The sequence below is a fragment of the Merops nubicus genome, unplaced genomic scaffold, assembly GCF_000691845.1.
Source record: "Merops nubicus isolate BGI_N331 unplaced genomic scaffold, ASM69184v1 scaffold20634, whole genome shotgun sequence".
Lineage (NCBI taxonomy): Eukaryota > Metazoa > Chordata > Aves > Coraciiformes > Meropidae > Merops > Merops nubicus.
The window spans coordinates 10493-32955 of NW_008606466.1; the positions used below are offsets into that span (position 1 = coordinate 10493).

At 38.8% G+C, this 22463-nt stretch overlaps 1 protein-coding gene across 1 annotated transcript; it reads right to left on the minus strand.

The window, feature by feature from the left end:
• Positions 1–693: 693 nt before the first annotated feature.
• On the minus strand, positions 694–20517 carry LOC103772331 (partitioning defective 3 homolog B-like; the record flags this gene model as incomplete). The annotated part of the gene is made up of 6 exons (XM_008939659.1): positions 20432–20517; positions 11645–11731; positions 8012–8137; positions 3359–3714; positions 1589–1728; positions 694–822 (listed from the first exon to the last, which is right to left on the minus strand). Coding segments are annotated over exons 3-6 (750 nt in total), but the record flags the coding sequence as incomplete, so codon positions are not given.
• Between the last annotated feature and the right edge of the window lie 1946 nt (positions 20518–22463).

Consider the following 22463-nt stretch of genomic DNA (forward strand, 5'->3'; position numbering starts at 1 on the left):
AGGTAACCAAAGAGATGACCTTCTTTGAGGGGAAACAAGTATGTATATCAGATAGAACTTTTACACTCATGTGGTCCTCCAAGTGAGAGGAAAGAGAACACAGTTTCATGCCAGCCTTTAAAAACAAACAGTGAAAATCAATCACTGGATATAGAACAAAATGAGACAAGGGAGAGCCTGTTAAGTCAAAGAGGAACAGCCAAGGAAAAGCTTCATTCCAAAATTTGTGAGGACTTCAGTGAAATTCTATTCCCTCACCACTCCCATGGTTTGGCATCTGGCTCAGCGGATGCATCTCCTGGGGGCTGCCACCCTCACCAGTTTGTTACTGGAGCTGCAGGACTATTTATGTGCACTTTAAACTTCTGGGTTAAAGATTCTTGCTTTTCTGAAAGAGAGCAATCCCTTTTCATTCATGCTTGACCTCAGAGTTGCAAAATTAATTTACTATATTCCCCTGTCAGCTATGCTTATGACATCACTTTTGGGATGAAAAAAAGTCAGATTGTGTGGAACTGCTTCTTAAGGAGATAAAACATCCCTCAAAATCAAAGATAAGTATAAATATTTCTCAAACACAAGCCTAACAGAGTTCCCTGTGGCTTTCTCAGCCAACAACAGTTCATTCTTAGGCTAGCTTTAAAACATGGAATTGGTTCAATATCACTCTTCAGGAAAAAGTAACAGGTTTACCAGCTCTCGAGGTAGAAAGGCCTCCTCCTGGCGAGCCACGACCAGGCAGACAGTTTCCCCTTGCTTTGTGCTCCTCAGCATAGCTACCAGCTCCTCCTGGCTCCTGCCAGTGATGTCCCGTCCATTCACCTACCAGACACAGAAGAAGAGAGGATGTCCATCTGTGAGCACCACTGCCTGTGGTCATCCCCCCCTTCCCAACACTGCTGTCACTCAGTGAAGAATTAGCAACAGCTCCCAGAGTCTTCCCCTCTGGCCCTGCACAAATCACTTAACCTTTTTTCCCTCCTTTTCACCATCTGTTAAAGCAGCTCTGTGGTACTTCCACACCGTGCAGGGGGTTTGTGAGGCTTAATTAGTTTGTAAAGCACTTTGAAGATGAAAAGTGCAGAAACAAGACCTAAGTATTAAAACTGTTTACCTTAAGAGCTTTTTGAGGTTAGCAAGTGGAAAAAAAAAACAACCAAAACCCAAACACATTAGAAAATGAGATTGTAAATCACAAGATACCTGAAAAATTTAAACAGATTTGAGCAAAATTGCCTTAAAATGAGCACTTAACCAATTCAATATTAATCAGAGATTTCTTTGGACATGGCTGAAGAGGCAAGACATGTTTTGTTTCTAAACTGATGCATTTATCTACTTCAAGGACTAAGGTGTTATAAAGTCCCCCCTTGCACAAACACCCCATGGACCCTTGTGAAAAGCACCTTTTTCCACATGGTGGTGTAAAATACAAACAGTACAAAAGCCATGAGACTTTTTTTTTTTAAATCAAGGTTAAGAATTGTAACTCCATACACATCAGTAGTATGCATGAGGAAACAACATAATTGTGCCAAATCAGTGATCAATACTCAGCAATGAAAACTCAATGGATGTTGATTCTGACCTCCAGGATTCTGTCTCCTGACTGCAAACGCCCATCTTTGACTGCTGCACCTTTTGGTAAAATATTCTTCACAAAAATAGGACCAGGACCATGTACAGAAGAGTCTCTGGTGACCACGGTGAAACCAAGTCCTTCTGGACCTAGAAGGTCAGACAGAAAACACCCAATGTAAATGTCAGCAGGCAAATGATCATTAGAAGCATGTAAACAATGCCAGCAATGTATCACAGGCACTCACTCAGGTTAGCTCTTACAAAAAGCAAACAAAAAGCTGTAAACATGAGCCTATTTTCTGCATCATCTAGCAAAGAATTCTATCAATGTCAGAACACATGCTCAGATCTTCCTGCAACAGCTACAGGTGGAAGCACTTCTAGAGAGCCCACAGTAACACAAAACTGGTGAGAACTTCTCTTTTAAAGCATTTACCTTATCTCTAGTGGTTTTAGTATCACCCTTCACAGTCATGTCAAATGAAGGTGAAGAAACAAATCAGAGCAATCAGAATTGTTTATTTATGAGTGTAAACATCACTGAGCAGATTTTACTGAAATTCAGTGAAAAGGGGAAAAATCATTTGAATGCAGAGAGTGCTGACAACATGCTGTTGAGAAAAGACAAAGTGATATTTCAAAGCTTCCATTAGTGAAGTTTTTTTGTTGCTTGGAAATAAACAACCTCAAGTGTTAATAGAATTCGGGAGTAAAATCAGTATTAGCAGGTATTGCTTATAAGCCAATACAATCCCCCAGTAATAGCAGGGTCCACAAAAATCTTTTCATACTGGGCAGGACTGCTACTCAAGGGATGGTTTTCAGAGATATCATCATGTCAGTATCATGGTCCTAGCACTTCTAAAATTGAAAGTTGCTGTTTCAAAATCAAAAGCATTACATCTAAAACAGGGAAAATTCTGAAGGAGGGTTTGTCAATGTAAAGCTGAAGAGTTCAGAAGTAAAAAATGAGTGATTTAAGTTAAGAAATAATAAAAATTAAGACATGACAGCTTGATTACATTCATTATGTGTTAAAAGAATAAAGTTACAGACAGTTTTTAAAAGGCCCACTTCTAGCATGAAATTTAACTCTCAGCCAAATCAGGGACAGAAATTAAACAGAAAATATAAATGCTAATTGGGATCTGCTTAAGCACATTTTACTGCATGTGCATAAACCTGTTACTCCACACAAAGACAGACATCTGCATGGAGCAGCAATTAAAGATATATACACAAAATCCAGCCTGCTGACAGCTGAATAAATACAGATGGAAAGAAAAGGTTTGCAGAACATAGAAGAGGGAAAGGCAGTAAGTCTGTGGTCAGCTTCTGGGGTAACATGAAACAGAACAGAATATATTTTTAAACATCTCTTTAAAAGAATGTTTTAACAGTGCTCTGGACAATTAGCAGATATGAATGAAAGTATCAGTGGTCATCAGCAGACAGCTCAAATTTTTATTCTGCACATGTGGAAAGACTGAAGCATCTCTTCATCTCACACGTTAATGAAATACCTTCCATGTAATCAGCAACTGAGATGTTTTATAAATCAGTAAGTCTGGATAACATGCATCCACAATTTATGAAAAAGCTGACTGTTGAGCCTATTACTGTTAACATTCCTTTACCTTTGGGAAGTTTGGGAACTTTTAAACTATAATTCACTTGCTTGTACTTCTAATGTCAGTAGTTTAGTTAAAAGTTACGATATCAAGATATCACCATAGAGAACGTGATACGGAATAAATCATATAATCTCCAGACTTACCTTTCTTCAGGTCTATCTTTATTCTCTTTGCATTTTTTTTATTGCCAAAGCCCATGAGGGGAGACAGTGAGGGAGAGGATGACTTCCTGCCCAGCCGTGGAAGGCTGGGGCTCTTAGCTGGTACTGGTGCCTGAACACCTGTCTCCAAGCTGCTTGCTCCAGAAAGATTAACTGTTTTCAGAGCAGGTTTGGGATGAACAGGAGGTGGAATCTTTGTTTTTGGAACCCCTTCTTCATTATCCAGAAAGCAGAGAGGAGCAATGGCAGATTTCTCATATTGTTCTCGATTATATGGAGGGAGGACTTCCAAGATGACACTTTGAAATTTCATTGCCTGACGGAAGATGTCCTGAGCCCTTTGAAAGGAAGATACAAAATCTCACATAGCAAACCAGAACATCTACACAGTTTGAAGATTTTTTACAGAGGATAAGACAAAAATACATCTTAAATATGAAAAGATAACCTTACCTTCATAGTTACAGGGCACCTTTCCAAAAAGTACACCCGAAATAACATTTCCAAACTGCAGCATTTCCTCATGTTTCAAGCAGGAACAACAAACCTGTCAGGATTCCTATGCTGCTCTGAAAACATCTCAGCCAGAATAAACTAATGCACACAGTTCTTCATGCAGAGCACCAGGAAGGGAAGTTCCAGTGGCAAAAACTCATCAAAAGACTCCTGAAGTTAAAGCTTGCTACTTTTTTTCAAGTGTTTGTCTGTTATATGTGTTCTTCTTGGCATAGAGGCACATTCTGAGCAAGCTCAAGGCTCCATTTTTAACCTGAGTACAGCCCAACTGCCCCTCAGATTCCTTCATCATCCCTAATACAACTGCTGGCTGATCCCACAGCAATAAAAAGGGATGAGGGTATAGGATGCATGGACAACTTCAGAAGCAATACTGTGATTGCAAATGGTGCAACAGAAAAGGATGATGGTATGGGATACACAGACAGATAAATACACAGGCAGATGTTACATCTTTCAAGCAGTGACCTCTTGCTAATGTGGATATTTGGACTTCACTAAATATCTTTAAAGATGTGCTTAGCAGCAATACTAAACCCCTGTTTAGAGCATTTAATGAAAGTACTGTCCTGGAGCTGCTAGCATCCTAACAATACAGGGCTCAGGCTCCCATGCACTACAAGGCAATTAAGACAAGTTGGCCAAAGCAACTGCTCATAGGGCCTTCCCTGGACTTTGAATAACTCATAGGTGAAGTCAATCAAGCCATTTGAAGAACTCTGGATTCCAAACAAAGGAGACTTCTCTCTCTCTATGCTTTCCTCTTCTACCTTATGAAGTGGACAGATTTGTTTCAACACTCCAGAAGACAACTCCAGTACAAACACAAGTAGTAGCTGAAGCACATTTTGAGCATTAAAAAAAAAAAAAAAAAAAAAAAAATCAAGAACTTCTGCTTAACAGAATTGGGCCAAAAGGTAAAGTAATGGCCACATTAAATTTTAAATGAATGATGGGGTCCTTTTGAGAACAGTTTCCATATCTCCTACCTCTCTGTAGCCTCTTTGTCAGTCACGCAAAGTCAGTATCTCACTGGAGTCTTGGCTTTGGGTTTGCACTCAGTTACAGAAAGGAAGCCACCAAAAACAAGAGCATCTAGAATACTCACCTACTGCCTCCCCTGATCACCAGAGCCACACAGTGCCTCCAGCCTGCAGCTGTAGGTAGTGGAAGGAAGGGGCTATTCCAAGAGGGTTTTTTTGCATCATGAAGACACTGAAGTCAGGAGGCAATCCCAATGGATACTTGTGTGGGAAAGAACCACCTTGGCTCCACTGACTGTGCATGCCCCAAGAGCCAGAGTAACCACATTCATTGAAGGAGACACTGCCAGAAGAGAAACCTCAAACTTGGAAAGAAAGGCAGCAGGGTGAGTGTTGTTGGAAGGTGCTCTTCCAGCACCACCCTCAAGGGTTAGGTTTCAGAGCTGTAACAGGACAATCCCAGCGTGTCTGCAGGGGTTGTAGGTTACCTGCTGACCTACAGCCTGTGACTGTTTTCAAGAACAGCCCTTATCCTGATCATAGAAACCATGGCATGCTCCCAGCATGGCCATGGAAACTCTTACCAAGGTTTCTTTCCCACCTTGCCTTCAACCTTGCAAGTAGCCACTTGGTCACATGTTACAAGGTAATTTAATAATTCAGTTTCAGAAGATGAATATTTTAAATATATGAAAGACAAAATGGGAGATTGCCTTCAAACAAAAAATAGTGGAAATAACCTAAGACTTCCTGTGGGAAAGCCTCAGTGCAGTCTTCAGGGACAAAATAACTGGCTGCACTTCAAAGGGAAAAAATAATGGATGGAGAGATTTACATTTCTTGAGACCCCAAATGCATACTTTAAAGAAATAAGGGAGTCAATTAAAAGAGGTGCTGGAAACTCTGCAACACAACAGAATGTAATTAATAGATTAACAGCAAATGAGAAGGCAGACCAAGTATTCCCAGTATAGGAAACTATTAGAAACATGGGAATACAGAAAGCAGGCTGCTGCTATTACAGCTGCAAATGCAGCAACCATCATGAGCAACACTGGGAAGTCTCTGCTGAAAATGGGGAGAGTGTGTTAACAGTCTCTCCTCAGTGTTAAAACAGCATTTACAAGGGTTATGAAGAAATGCCAGTTTGAAACTAGCAAACAGATTTGCCTCTCAGAGGAGAACCTGATGGCTGCTTTCTAGGTCAGCAGTCATTGGGACAATACTTTGTCACATCCACCACGTTCACTGCATTTTCATACCTTGAGCTGCTCTCAGGTTAGCACAGTTCTGTGCATGCCAGAGGAAAACTAAAAGGTGTGTTTGCTGAGATTAGTTTCACCCTGGAAAGCAGCTTTCTTCAGCCATTCTCAACAGCCAGGGAAGGGACACGATGCAGGAGGACACTCCAGAAGGCAGTTCATCAGAATGTAAGAGGATGTGGGACCAGGCTAGAGCCTGTACCAACACTACCTCCAGTCCCCAGATGGATGTTGAGTCAGCACAGCCCACAGTTGTCCTCCCAGAGCCAGTGCCACTGCAACTGCACTACTTGTTATTGCAATATAAGGTGATTTGGATGAACTGAATTAGGCTCTGCTCTGAATTATTTTTCAGTCACTTCTCTTGCCCTCCCAATGAGAGAGAGATTGTCTAACAAGACCAGCCTCTCTAAACTAACAACTATCCCTGTAAATATAATTTCCAACTCCCAAACTTTATACAAACACGGAGAAAGAGAAGAGTCCTGCATTGCTCATTTTGAAGGAAAGCCTGATGGAGAACTGGAAAGTTTAATGCAAGATTTCTAACTGTCCCAAAATCTAGTAAACACTACAGAAAAAATATGTGGAGTCCTCTCCTCCACATACACCTCATGGTCTTAAAGCCTTTGGAGAACTGGTTGCATTCTGAAGAGAACACCAAGGAGATAAATTTTTATAGAAAAGATCACATACAATTTTGAAAAGAGAGGTTTTTAGTCAGGTACTATCTCATTTGAGAAGGCTGTAACTTCATTCCAAAACTGCAGAGGTGAGGCAATGAGCTTTTTAATATGATGCCAACACTTATGCTCTGGTAAAGTTGGTATCTTACATAGGAACTTTCCATGGGTGGAAGAGGATGGCACATCCTGAAGCACAGCAGAGTACATTTACCACCAAATATGGAGAAAGCAGCAAAGCTATCAGAAGGCAAAGAGCACAGCCTCAGAAAGAAGCTAATACCTATATTACAGAACTACACTGGTTTTATAAAAAACAAATATTATAAAAACCAATAACTGAATATTTTGCAAATATTTATCCCCAACAGTGAAATTACTTATTTGATTTTAGTCTAGAAACCTTGAACATTTGGCTTACTGTTTAGAAAGTTAAGCCTTTACTCCCTTGAGACCTCCATAGGTTTTTGTTATTTTATAAACAATCACTCAGCTGTCTAAACATATGGATTAAAAGTAAAAACAAATTACTATTTAATTACTCCAGCAAATATCTGTGAAATTTGAGAGGCTATTCTTTTGGGCAAGTCACATTAACTCGCAGTTGATCAAAGCAACCTGTTACCTAAAGTAATTTGAGATAGATAATAGATGACAAGAGATTTTTAAATAAAAATCATGAGTTGAGACTTACTATTTAGCTGAACTAATCATAGCTTGATGGTACTAGTATTTTTAAAAAATTAAATGATCAAAAAAATGCAGCACCAGAAAAAAAAAAAAAATCACCTCATTTCATCTGCAAAAGAATATTAAAACATGCTGTGGTGTTGACTCATTCTGAAGGTCTTATGGGGAAAAAAATTACAAAGAAAATATGGGGAAAAAAAATAAGAGAAGAATTATGAAGTGAGGATAATTTCTAAAAACCTTACTGCTGTTTAAATTAAACAAACACAAAAGATTCACTAAGACTAGAAGAGGATTCTTCTCTTCAAATTTCACCTTAACTGGAAGTTTCAGAAAGAAAATGAGAAAGTTTCTGCCAGGTATCAATTTTGTAAGCATTTTATCTGAAATAAATATTAATCCCCTTGGGTGAATTGCTTAATAAACACACAATTGTATAAAAATACCTGGCTAGTTAGGAAGTAAACCATCAAAACAGTAAGTGACTAAAGCAGAACTTACTGTGCAAAGGTTTTATCTGTCAGGTCCACGTGGTTGATCCTCACGATGCACTCGTTCTCCTGGAAAAGCCCATCACGCCTAGACCTGCTGTTGTCCTCAATACCACGGATGAAGAGTCCCAGCATCCTGAAAGGCAAAATGAAAGTGAAAACTACCCTTACTTTGCTGCTATGAACTTAAAGCAACTAAAAAGAGATAATGATCTCTGCTGTGTGTAAGATGAGACAGAGCAGACCACCATGAAGTGCTTAATTTAGATAAAAGATCTCCAGCTCACTCTTTAACTAAAAGTGAGGAGAATGCAAAAAAAACTCCAAGAAAAAATGCTGGACACTAATGCTCTAGTACTTATTAGAACTTCAGGAAGCATTGTGTCCTGTAGGTCATACTTAGAGAAATGGAGGAAAACACCAAGACCTCCTCATCCAGTTAAAAATCTGCATGGAGCTTTGACGCAATATTTTTCTGCCACTAGGATTGCACTGTCCCAAAGAAAAGCACAAACAGATTAATTTTCTATCTCAACTATAATAAACTAAAAGGACACTAGAATAAGGTAAAAAATAACCACTACTTCTACATCTGAGAAGCCTCTGAATCTTACTTTCCAGTTGCCCAAGCCCCTTGTTTTGATACATGACAGCAATACTGGTTAGTCCTGTGGCAGGAGAGCAGCAGAACACCAAAACCTAGAACTGTTTGTTAACAAGGTTATGGGCAGATTGGAAACTGAGGTGCAGCACAGAAACTTCTCATTTGTTAAATGAACAAGTGTGGGTATTGCAGAAGTCCAGTGCAGGTAGCCCTGCTGGGAGCACTAGGCTATTTCTGACCTGCCTGGAACATCTCTCTGTTCTAGGCTACAAGTCAAGCATCCAATGATACCAGTATAATGCCAGAAAAACTTGGCAGCAGCTTGTTTGTGATGACCATTTATAATCAAGTTTTATCCACTAAATTTCCATACCACAGCAGTATCAAAGATGACCTTCACAGACCATTTCCTCTTGGTCATACTCCATAAAACAGTAACATGCCATTTCCAACGTGCCAGTGCTCCAATTGCAAACCAAGGCTTGGATTTTTTCTCAGATTCAGGACTGTCCCTCATCTTTAAGTCCATTCAACAGATTCACACTACACCATTTTTTATTTCAAATAGCATTGAAATGACTATTTCAAATGGCATGTGATGTTAGATTTACTGTGTCATAAGACTGAAGAATTTATACATATGTCATATCCATGCACACTAAGTGAAAACTTAGTTCACATTCAATATTACTTCTTCAAAACACCTAACTTAAAAAAGTTATTTAATCTATCACATAAAAATTCTCTTGTAACCTGTTGCCCTTCACTAAAGGATGCACAGGGGCTTTGGTGGTGAGAGGCCACAGCTTTCTTGATGATAAACATCTACCTAGTGGCAATCAAAAACTTGAATCCTAAGCACTATCATAATCAAGAAATATCATTGCACTGAGATGCAAACCAAGAAAAGCAGAGAGATAAAAGAAATTACAGATTAAGTCAGCTGCTCACTAATACTGTTGTGCTTAGATGCTACATCTCTACAATGAAATTGGACTTCCACTTGTCCAAAACTCATTGTGTGTGCTGTAGTACCCAAATTAGTGGCTCACTGGCCATTATGTTACGTATGCTGTGGCAGCTTAAATTCATTGCTCCATTAATTTTTTCCACAGCCTCAATTTTAGCGTTATTTTAATGCACTTTTAAATTTTAATTTCCTTTTTTAATTATACCTAAGTGCAAAAGAAAGGGGGGGGGGGAAATTATTTCCATTAGCCTTGTGGTTCCTGTATAAACTATAATCTGTAAATTAATACAATGTTTTAACGACTTCTAGCAGCACTAGGCTAAAGCCAGAATTACCTTATTAGAAGATAACTTTGCAACTGAAATACCAGACCTAGTCATGGCCAGTGTGCCCCTATAAATTTCACCTTGTCATTAACAGAAATAAAAGATGCTCTTCTGTACTTTCTCAGGATGAGTTCAAATTTATACACTAGCCCTCCAGCTTGATGAAATAAGAGGGACACGCAATTTAAGCCGTTCTCGTGCTTTCACAAAGAGATCAGTATGGTTCTGCCAAGGGTCATGAAAAATTTCAGGACAACTGTCTAAACCAGTAGGGGTCCATCTGTCAAAGCCCCTCTGCTCTGAGGGATCACCGAAAGCACTTGTCAATAAGGACACAGCAACACGCATGCAATGTGGACTGAGGAGCTCCAGCTTTTCATTCATGGAGGTCCCTACAAGCCACCCCCAACACAGTGGGATGGCAGCACAGAGCTGTATTACAGTCACAATAATTACTGAGTTTAATAGCTTGTGATTCCATCACGTTTTTTACCTAATTATCTTGCAGTACAGTGCAAGCTCCATGGCATGCCTCTAACCAAGACCTACTGCCTGCATTTCATGGTGGGGCAACAGACACAAGTGCCATTCTCAGGACAAACAGGCAGCCTGTAAAGCCAAGGACACAACTCAGATTTCCTACAATTCCCATCGAAGGCCAAGTGTCTTCTTGAGACAGTGGCAGCATTTTTGCAGGCAGCAGGCAGACATCTATTTTCCCTTTTTGACAAATAAAACATTCTGAATGAATTTGGGTCCACTTACAAACTCAGAGCTTGCCAAGAAAACATTTCCAGACACAGACCTTTCCAAGGTGTTACAATCCCTCACATCCCCTGTCACCCACCAAAGCTGACAAGTAACAAATAAGACAATTTTTACTTTTGCAATAATTGTCTTTGTGTTACAAGCAGCCATTTTACTGTAGTGTCACTTAGGCATTGGCAATTTCCCATCTCTTATTCAGGGCTGCCAGTGTCAAATTAACTCCCTGGCTAAGCCCCTGTATGTCAAATTTCAGCCTAGACTTTTTCCCCCCCTCCTATTTTTTTTTACATCTGAGTTACATAGCTTGGAAAACAGTTATAATGAAAATGCTGACACAGTCTTAACTACAGTACATCAATATGAGCACGCTGCTATAATGGGCTTTTGTGATCTCCAGAGACTATGCTAAATCATTTATAATTAAAGTAATTGTATTGTGACAAAGAAAAGTTCATGGTATAGTGCACATTTTATAAATGTTATACAACCGGATCTGAAAGGTGGCTTGAAAAACACAAGGCATGGCCAGGAAAGCAAAATTCTTTACTCTTCTTGACTTTTCTTCACTAAAAAAGGGCCTGTACAGAGAAATCCAACTGGAAACCAGAAGAAAAATAAACCCAAAAAAACCAACAAACCCAAACAAACCAAAAATTCCCCACACAACCCAAATCAAATCCCACATCCACAAAACCCAACTCCCTAGGCCCTACTCCTTTAACATGACATTATTCTACAGAAAGCCTAGTTTACCATTCAGAGAATATAACTAGTCAATTTAAAGGACATATATGAACAAAGGGATTGCTGTTGTCTCATCTGTAACTTAGACTAATAAATATTTTTGTCATGCAAGAGTGTAGACTAATTTTAAGCATTTCTTTCCCTTATGGTGAAAGAGTAGATACTTTAAGAGAACCACAATTGAAATCCTTTCATGAATATTCTTCTTGAGTAATGTGGAAAATACCTTACCTTCCACTCAAAGATGAAAAAAAGGGTACAACATGTATTCCCAAGGGTCCACCTTCCCCAGAAATTTCCACTGTTTTTGTAATTTCACTGAAAAAGAGGACAAGGAAATACATCTCATATGCTTCTTGACAGAATTCTCCATGTTAAAAACAAATTCATGACTGATCAGGTAACAGAAATGCCAGGAAAAAAAAAATTAATCAGAGCTCAATAATGTATAAAAATATGATGAAATTTAAAATGGCTGTCAAATGCTTAATATTTGATTTTTTTTTTTTAGATTAGCATTTGTGTACTTTCAAAGGGAAAGACACCAAGTACTAGACATTTTCCTGAGTCAATCCTTAAGCAATTTAACCAGAAGATTAAAGAATAAGCTTTTAAGTCAGGAGAGACTATATCACAAAATAAAAACAATCAAGGAAAAAAAAGGCTATTCTCCATGTTCTTAATTTACACTCCACATGAGCTGCTTCACTCAATTTCCCCAAGTGGACACATCATAAACACAGAGATCATACATTAAGGACATCAAGCCAATAAGCAAATTAGTCAAATCCTATTTAAACCCCTTGATTTCTGCCCTCAGTTGCATACAACCTCGTGACAAAGAAAGAACAAAAACTCTAATCAAAAGTGCAACTCAGCTTGTTTTATCAGAGTTTCCTTCCTCAAACACACAGCCAAGCCCTCTCACAAGAGGAACAGTTACTGCAAAGAATCTAAGACAAATTCTGGCATTGCTTCCAAATACTGCAGGAATATTGGGGGTATTTTTGTTACAAACCTTTATCCAGTTGCATACTGATTAACACCAGAAGCAACTTGCCTTAAACATAATAATAACTAGCTTGGTCAGCTAAATATGGAATAAGACTGGAAAATAAGTTTACATAATTTTTATTTTTTAAGTTTGGGGAGCAGGGGAGAAGATTATAAATTATTCTTCCAGAAAAGGCTGACAATGAATTCATATTCAGTAAAAATGAAAATGACCTAAACAACAAACACCCTAAACAAACAACAAACCACCACTGATCACACAAAATTTTCTGGCTACTATAACATAGGTATAAATTAAAAGGCATTTCCATTTGCCTTTGGTTTTTTTTTTTTGTTTCCTGCATTACTCTCTCTTCAAGAAGTGAACAAGGAAATCCTGAGAAAATCTTTCTCTAAGTTTTTTTTTTTTTAGAAAACTTTTTGTTCTAGTGAAAATGGTCAGAAAAGTTAATCAGGGTGGTTACCAAAAGTTCAAAAATGCATGCATAGGAAATTAATCAGTTCCATCTTCCATTTCCTCCCATTCTTTTAAGAGCTTAAAAATAATAATTATTATTAAAGGGCTACTTTTATTGTCTTTTGAACTTCTCCAGAATCAGAACACAGAAGCAAATGAAGTATTCAAATATTATAGATCCAGAAAATGATCAGAAGTAGTGAATGGGCTTTCATTTCTTCAGAGAAAATTTAAACAAGTTACAGCTGTCCCCATATAACCCCACGTTGCTTAAATACTCCAGGGAAGAGCTGTCTTCCTAAGCAACTGTAAAACAGAGCAGGAATTTTTTTGAGGGCTATCACAATAGACAGGTTATCTGTCATATCAAATCAATGCACTTACAGTTGTAAGTTAGCTCAAAGCCAAAGAAAACAGACAAGTTTATTTTTAAATGTAACATGAAATGTACACTCTAAGTAGGGCTCTTTGTGAAAGCAGATAGCCCACATGTATTACTTTTAAAAACATTATGGCATGTCCTAGAAGTTATGGATATACTAACACACCAAATATCCAGAATAGGAGCACACTCTCTATACATATCTATAAAAAGTACTTTAGAATGATTTTTTTCAATCAAAAAAAAATGATAAGCCAGGGTGACTTGTCCTTCTCAAACAAATGTGATTCTTTGTTATAGCCTACAAGAAAACTGCCCTTCACACCAACTTTAATACATCTTTAAGGACATATTGTCTATATATTGCATCTTTGAAAGCCTGCTAGTTAAAAAATTAAGGAGCAGCACATCTGGAATTTGTCTCTTCTTTCTTTTTCTGTTGTCATTTAGGAACCTCAAAGATTAGAGACTTGGAAAAAATTGACATCATTCACTCATGCTGTCCATCTTCCAGCAGATTTAATCTTCCCACACGCTGAACTCCAGCAGTGAACTATTCCACACTGGCTTACACTTTACACTGGACTGGAAAGAGTATTCAGATTATGGTATGGTGGATGAGATCCTGAACAGGATGGTCTTTAAGAAACCTGAACTCCACAGGCACAGAGGACAGCAAGGTGCTGGAGAGGGGAATTTGTGGATTTTCACAAAACACTGAAAACAAACAAAACAGTGAGGAGTTTTCTTTTCCTCAGAAAACACTGTCCCTGCTGAATTTGCAACCCAATTCCTACAGAATACCTACAGGTACATTCTTACAGCAACCAAAATAAGCAAACTTTTAATAAGCATTTATCTCAGTGGGAGTTATCAGAACTGCAGGGTTCAGCTTAACCAGAAATGTGCCACTCCTGCTTCTTCAGATGGGTGCTGGCATCTCCCTCCACCTCTCTGCACCAAAGTGCCTCAGAGGTCCCCGTGAGGAGAGAACAGGTCCTGGCAGGACCTGGCTGTGGCACCCAACACCACGTGCAATGCTGCAGGATTGATTTTTCACCTGAAGAATATCATCGTTTACTATCTTAAATTCTTCACTGTTTGATGTTTATTGATTTCTGCCAGATTCCTCCCAGTCTATCACATTTGTCAGGCAGGCTGGCCACGCATATAATTAGAGATGTTGATGAGTGCAGCTCAGCAAAGAGAGGCAGAGAAGATGTACACATGAGTGGAGTGAGCACGCAGGGCAGTTTGTCTGCAACGTGGACACCAAAGCTCAGTGGAGAGCTGCACGTTCAGCAGTGCAGGCTCAGTGGTGGCTCAGGCTGATGGGCAGACTGGCAGCACCCTCACTGTTCAATCCCACAGCTCCTTCTCCTGGAAACTGCATCAGGGATTAACAGTTTGTCAGCGATGCAATGGGAAAGGATCTGTTGGCTGAAAGCTTCTCTACAAACTATCGAGTACTCCTGAAGAACCAATCTCCATCACTAGCACACAGATGCTTCAAAGGGACCCTGGCTCCAGAAAGAAAGATTCAGGAGTTTTGCAGCAGGACTGGTTTGCCAAGGCACTTGGACCTTTCCCAAATACAAATGCTAGGAGAATCTTGGTAGGATTGCTCTTGGAGAATGCAGCAGATGCAGCCTTAAGTGGATTTACTGTTTTGCAATATACTGAAGACAGCACCTTGGAAAAAGCTTATTTCTGCATGGGTTACTGGGCAAAACTTGTCATCACGTGGGTGCTGCAAGAATCATTTTTCATTCCAATGGCATATTCTTTCGCAATTTCAGTCTTACTCAAGGCTTGCACATAAGTCTTCAAGCCAGGCACAACATAATGAAGCAAAAACATTTGAACAGATCATTGAATCCCTCATATGTTTTTAAGAAAAGGTACAGATCAGTAAATCTGAAAAAAATCTCTTAGTGCAGGATGTCAATATTGCCCCTGGAAACAGAAAAGCATGGCTGATATTCTGAACATGCTTTTTGGTGTTTTTATTGACCACAGCCAAGTAAAAGGCAAAGGAGATGTCACTCAGATGCAGAGAGCTCACAGATGAAGTTACTAAGCTGTATTTCCTTGCCTGCTCTTCACTCGTGCCTCCAGCCCATCAGGCAATGCAGCCATCCCAGGGGAGGAAAGTGGCTTCTCAGCACAGGCCTGCAGGTGATGTTCAAGAGAATTTGAAACAAGAAGCATGCAACAATTTCTCCAAATAATTTCCTCTGATGGAAATGGCTTGAAAGCCCTGAAGATGGAACTGGAGCTCAATACGTTAAATAGTGTGAATACACTCAAATTATGAAAACCTGAGCAACATCTAAACAGGGATGGAGAACACTCTATGAGGAGAGCAGCAAGCAACTGAACATGCAGAGTCAAATGGGAGCTTTCCAGGCACAGGTAAGGAAACTGTTCACTCTTTTAGAAGAGACAGACACATTTCAGCTGCCACATCCCACACAAAACCAAACTAGCCACAAAGTTTAAATATCTTCTACAAAATAGTGTCAGAATCTTTCAGTTTCAGGTCTGAAGAGGTAACCAACCAACCCTCTCCTAAATATATTGCATTACTCTAGTGAAGATGCTACTGTAAATCCAGATTTTCCCCCCCCACTAAAATTAGCTAGTTGTCATGAGTTTAAGAGTCTAAAGCTTTAGGCAGCCTGCAGGCACCAGGCTTTTGTGTCTTCTTGTCTTTAAATCAAGTAGTTCCAATTCTGTAGTGTTAGACTAATGAAAGACACAGTATGTTTTTTAAAAAAAAGTAAAATGCAGGAAAAAAAAATGACTGCAGTTATGCCTTATTTATGTATCTACAGTGCTTAAACCAAGGAACTGACCCTGACCTCTGCTAAAAAGAAGTGGGAAGACAGTAAAACAGAACATAATGAAAACACATAATGAATTATCTATGCATAAATCACCCTTTGAGTTTCAACTAATACACTGCTATTAAGTTAAACATCCATTTCCCAGCAGATTTGTGTTTACTGTTCCTTAACACAGAGATTTTCCTAAGAAAAGCAAGGTTTTCATACAACCATAGTTCAGACTGGAGAAGACTCAAACCAGTATTTCTATGTATAACGTGCCAGGAGATTCAATGTTAAAGGCTGGGACAAATTTATACCTCAGTTTCTGTGGAGTATCAAGACCCTGCTGTTACTTTAAAAATCTTTCAGTCCTAGGTCAGAAATGAAGAAAAAAAAATACCAAATTTTATCCACTGATGGCATTAGCTTGGCTTCCCTTACTCTGAACATCATCTTTACTAATAAATAAATTAAAACATCCACCTTCAGAAATGATAAGAGGATTGTGATTAGTCCTGTCTTTATTTATTCCATTAAAAAATGTGTCAATGACCCAATGCTTCAAGTCTCTCTTCTAGCAAAGTTACACTAAAGGTCAAATTAAAATTTTCAGACTCCTGAGGGATACAGGCCTGAAAAATTTCACATTACTTTTACAGTGAAATGTTTTAAGAGAAACCAGGCAAAGAAACTTCCTTCCTATTAACTTCTGAATAGAGCAGCTAAAAGTCCTCTACCCTGCCACTTATTTCATCTACTCAGTGTGCCACTAATTTTAGATACTTAAATCAGTGAACTGATTTTCTTCAAATGGAACAGTTTTCCCACTTGAGTGAGAAATACAAACCAAGGCAAGTCTGAAGCCTTTAACTTCAACTGACTAGGCTTCATAATCATATTAATTGTGGTATACTTTTTTTCTCCTTCCCTCTGAAATACTCATTAGTGGCTGGAGCTAGAGAAGGGACATTGACCTCAGACAGGCTGGCATCCTGATGAGAAGGCTCAGAGAATTTTTTTAGGTGACTAGCTGCTATTTTGCTTAAGTGCCATAGGTGACACTGATTACCAGACCCAGTGGCAGGAAGGAAGGTGTCAGAGAAAGCAGCAGTGACAACAGTGGTTTTCTTTCTTTCACAGCATGGCGTAGCTCACAATTAGGCTGAAATATTAGCTTTATTAATGTCACTTAACTTAACATGGCTTATTTAGGTGAAAGCTTAAGGTATCATGACTTGGTGGCTCTTCACGTCCCTAATATCTTTGAAATATAACATGAAAGATACCCATGCATACCAGAATTATAAAGAATACTTTATTTCAGAAAAAAAGTGGTGTAAAAGGAGTCATATTAGATATTAAGATACTAGTTTGAATATTATTTTATTAATTATTTTATTATTTTATTCTTTACTTATAGTCAATGAAATTAAGACACCTGTAAGAGAGAGAGATGGTTTCTAGTGACTCATTTTCCTTTATAAGCCTATTGTCCCTAATGAAAAAAAAACCCACCTTTTGGAAAAACAGTTTAAAAATAAACTCTTCACTTTTAAGGAAAAAGCTGTACAAGAATCAAAATCATTGCCTTGAAAATTGAAATTTTTTTACTTTTGAAATTACAGTGAATTTTGCAGAAAAACCAACTAACTTTGCTTTACAAAAGAATATCTTCTGAATTCCTTTTAAGCTCACTGTTTGAATAAATCAGAATATATTAAAAAAACTTAAATATATTCACAATTTTGAGGAAAACATCATCATACTACCCCCATCTCAATATCTGCAGGCAAAATAGTGTTTTTAAAAATCTCCTCACTGGAAGCACAAAGTATATTTTAGTAGAATTATGTTACCGGGACTCTGCATTTTAAAAAAAACACTGCTCCTTTCTCTTCTTCCTCCCCAAAATGTTTCTCCTTAACACATCCAGCTCAATCTAGATTGAGATAACTTGTTTTATCTCAAAAAAAATAAATAAATTACAATTTGGGAATAGCTTGTTCTGCCTCCTGTCTGTTCAACACTTTGATGCTCAGGCATCAGCTGAGTGGTTCCCAATCTATATTCTTTATCCCTTTCCCTTCCATACTCCTCCAACAATTTAGCCAAATTTGCAGAATTTAGCCAAAATTCTAAGAGATCCTGAGAAGTATCCCACAGGTCTTTCCTCCACGGAGTCAACATTTCCAGTGGCCACTGAAATCAGGTTAGGAATGCTAACAGCACAACCTTCTTCTGAAGAATCCCAAAGCAAGCAATGACTTGTTTAACTCACACAACAGACATGTCCTAAGAGGACTCAGACAATCTAAAACACCCTAGTAAAAGCATAAGAACAACAGTAAATATGAGCATAACACGGAGCTTGATTAATCCCCATTACCAATTAACAGATCAAGAGACAAATGAGTGCACATACTTGGTGATGCATAATAATTACCTGAGGTGAACAAGCTGGAGAAGTCTTTAGCAACATTGCATAAAAAGAAAATAAGCATTAGCAATTAAACTAAGTTCTATACCTACGTGATGAACACTAATTAGCTAGTGTATAACTTAGAGGCCCAGAAGGTGCTGAGAAGGTGGAAGAGCACTCCAGTTCCTTTTCATGAGGAGACCACTCTCAAAATGTGTGTCCATACCAGCAGGCAAGACAAAAAGGGCACACAAAATAGGTGACAAGGAAGCCTCCAACCCAAGGTGGAGGAAAAATGCAGACACAGATAAATGGAAAGGCACAACACTACCAACATGAAAAAATATTAAAAAAAAAAAATGAAATAACTCAAAGAACAAAAGAAACTAAGAATTTAATTCTCTTTCATGGGAAAGACTACTTTTGACATGCTCTAATGGGAAAGGTGATCCTTCTACAAAAATTCTGGCATGGCTCAGAAGACCACCAAGGTTTAAAGTCCCTGCTCTTGCAAAATTCCCCACAAGTTTTGGGTATGTAACTTCATGCCTCTTCCCCAGACCTCATGTAGATAAAATGGGACTATTAAAAGTGTTTGTTTGTTTTTTTCTCAGGTGTTTTTGGGAATACATTCTCTAAGATGAAGGCATGCAGTTATTGTTTATTTCACAGCTTTTGTTTTATACTGTTTTGACAAATAATAAACTGCAGAATTATAGCAAATGATTATTTGCTATCATTAAAATTGAAACAAATTAAATTTTGACATTTTAGCTGTCACACAGGATTTTGCCATGTAGCTCTTCTTAATTTCATTGTATGACATGTTATGATACCACTACAGTTCTACAACACAACATACTAGACAAAGGACTGGATTCCTTTGACTACTCATAAGGTAACTTGAATCACTAGTTCAAACTGAAATTTAAGCTTATGGTAGGACAGGAGAAGAGCAGCATGGAAACATTTTGCTCTAAATTTGCCATGTCAAGTCCTCTACTACCACCACTGAGGATATTACTGACCTAGTTTGTGACACTATTGCAGCCTGGCTTGCTAACTTTGCTGTAGCACATGTAATCTGAAAAATTATTTTTTTCACTTCAGCAGAGAAGAATTTTCCCTGTGATTTCAGGAACTTTAAACTCTGAAGCTTATTATTAAACCTCCTGAGAACACCTCTTGTTTCAGCTATGCAGCTATCAGATTTTACTGTACCTGCTTCTAATGCAGATTACATATTTGCCTCATCTCCCCCAAAATTTAGACTGACCACTACCACCCTCAGTTATAACAGCACTGGCCATCTCTGGATTGTTATAAATGAAGAGAAGAAAAAGATGCATTCTACCTGACTACCCCAGTGAGTAGTGCACAAGGAAATGCTACTAATACTGGCTATAGCTTCAACAGTGTATAAGCACAGCTATAAAATCTGCTACAGGATATAGCAAAGTAATAGCCTTACCACTTGAAAACAGACGTGGTATTTTAACTGAAAAGGATAATTTTAGGATTATATGGTTCAGCTGATTGGTTATTTATTGATATATAATGTACAACCTAAGAATATCTTCTATCTTTAGACATTAAACTGTTGCAGGACTGAGCAGAAAGCAAAATCAGAGTATACAACAGTAGCATATCTTCCCCTTAGCCTTATACTACAAACATCACAATAAAATCATTCAGATTCATCAAAGAGGGTGAAAGACAGTTAGGCACAGATATGTGCTTCAGTTTGTGAACAGAGTGCATTTTTAGGATGAGAAAGGGATGAGGAGGAAGAGATGGTGATGATGATGAGCACCATGCAGCCAGATTCCCAGGAGCAGCTGGAATGAGAAGTCAGCCTTGCCTCTCATGCCCACAAACCATGCTTGAGATGGCAGCACACACAACATGTTCCTACCTGACAGGGAGCCGGGCCCTCTGAGCCAACAGCAGTTCTGTAGGTCCAGGGAGGTTCACCTCCCCATCCTGAAAGGACACCTGGCAACCACCCTGTGGAGAGATTTCAAAGCACTTGTTGAAACCACGCAACACGTACTTCTGCGTATAGAATGGCTTTAATTTATTTTAGAGTCAATACTTGGAAGAGAAAACAAGTCATAAGTAACATCATCTTACTGCTAGCAAGGAGTGAAGACCCATTCTGTATGCAGCACGTATGACACACCATTCAGAAAACAGGAGGGCATTTGAAGTCCTGCTCCTCACACCAGTGTCCCACCATGGTTCCACTGGAGAAGCTCATGGTACTGCTTGTCTCCATATCTAATCTGAATGTCACTCTCTACCCTCCCGAGCCACCTCCTTTCTCACAATAGGTTCAACAATCTTTTGGGATGAATCCACTGGCTCTTTCTCTGCTCCTTCAGTCCCCCAGCAGCATTTTATTTGATGAAGATGTATTCTCACAGGAACTTCACAGAAAAAGAAATGATGTAACTATTTAGCCAGACACAAAAATCCACTGCACACTGGAACTTGATATCAATGCTAAAGCTCTTGAAAACTATTCCTGAACTTTCATTTTGTGATCCTTAGATTCTTTTTGTATTTTTTTTCCATATGGAGAGAGGGAGAGAGGAACCAATGAGATAAGGCCACTGTCAGCAGGTGATAGATGAGCTTTAATGTACTATACTTCATTGTGACCCCCATGGCAATAATGTAAACAGCAAAATCTGTAACAAAGACCTTGTTTGGAGAGGTCATTTCTGCCAACTCTGCAACAGGAATATAGCTGGAAGACATAAATCTTCAGCTGTCAACACACTAAGAGAATTCAATTCAAAGCTTGATCTTAACTAGATAAAGCCTAAAGTTAATAATTATTTTTTTGTTGTTACAGTGGTAGAGTTTTCCAGTGTACATACTTGCCATATCGAGTTGTCTCAAGGCAAAAGGTAGCAATGCTATAAATTAAGGCCAAAGAACAAAGCCAACTAGATAGGTAATTTAATTTCCAATAAAAGCTCTGCACTGTATATTAGAACTTCCAATTTCTCTCAAAAGATGGCTCTACTTAGAAAGATAGCTTTAAAGATTTGGTGTCTACAGTTCCTCAAAGATTTGTAGAACTTATTTTCAGTTTGTAAGTATCAAAAAACTTGGGGTGAGAGTGGGTTGCTTTGTGTTCTGAAAAAGAATCATGACCAGCCTTGCAAGCACACCCTTGGAATATATATCAAGCTGGGCCCTGTTTTGCTTCACACACCACTTTTGAACCTATAATATTGGTAGCAATTCTCTTTGTGTCTTAATTGGAGCAGAAGCCAACAGACTTGGCTTCCACTGCAAGACCAACACAGCTCACTGAGAGTGAACTTCTGTCACCAGTGGAAGAACTGTTTTAAAAAACATTTATTGAGTAAGTGCCATCTCTTCCAATCCCTTTTCACAGCAGAACCACATGTCAAGGAGCAATTCCTGTTATACGAAGCATATTCCATACTAACCTCATAAATCAGAGGTGCATTAGCAACAAGAATATGACACAGCCTCCATACATTGACTTCATCTCGAAAGAAGATAGTGTCTTGGTAGCAACAGATGCCAGAAGCAGACACACCTCTTAACAATGCTCCCAACAAAGCTCATCTCCTTTAGCCAACCACAGAACATGCTGGTTCTTCTTTTTGTACTGCTGAAAACAGCCAAGCCATGAGCAGATTTTGGGATGGGCACTACCCAGACCCTCTTTTCTTCCAGACAATGGCTGCAATGCGGTGCTGTGCAGAGCATGACAAATTGCTACTCGTGCTTCAGAACTGTTTTGCTATTTAAAGCCTCCCTTGCAGTTTACCCAAGTCTGTGTAAGCTTTGTCATGCCACTATTTCTGCACTTTTGGGTACTGTTGTTCTTGCTGTAGTGAGGTTACATCCATACTTCTCCTCGGGAAACAGATTTGACAGTGATGACTAATACCATGTTCAGA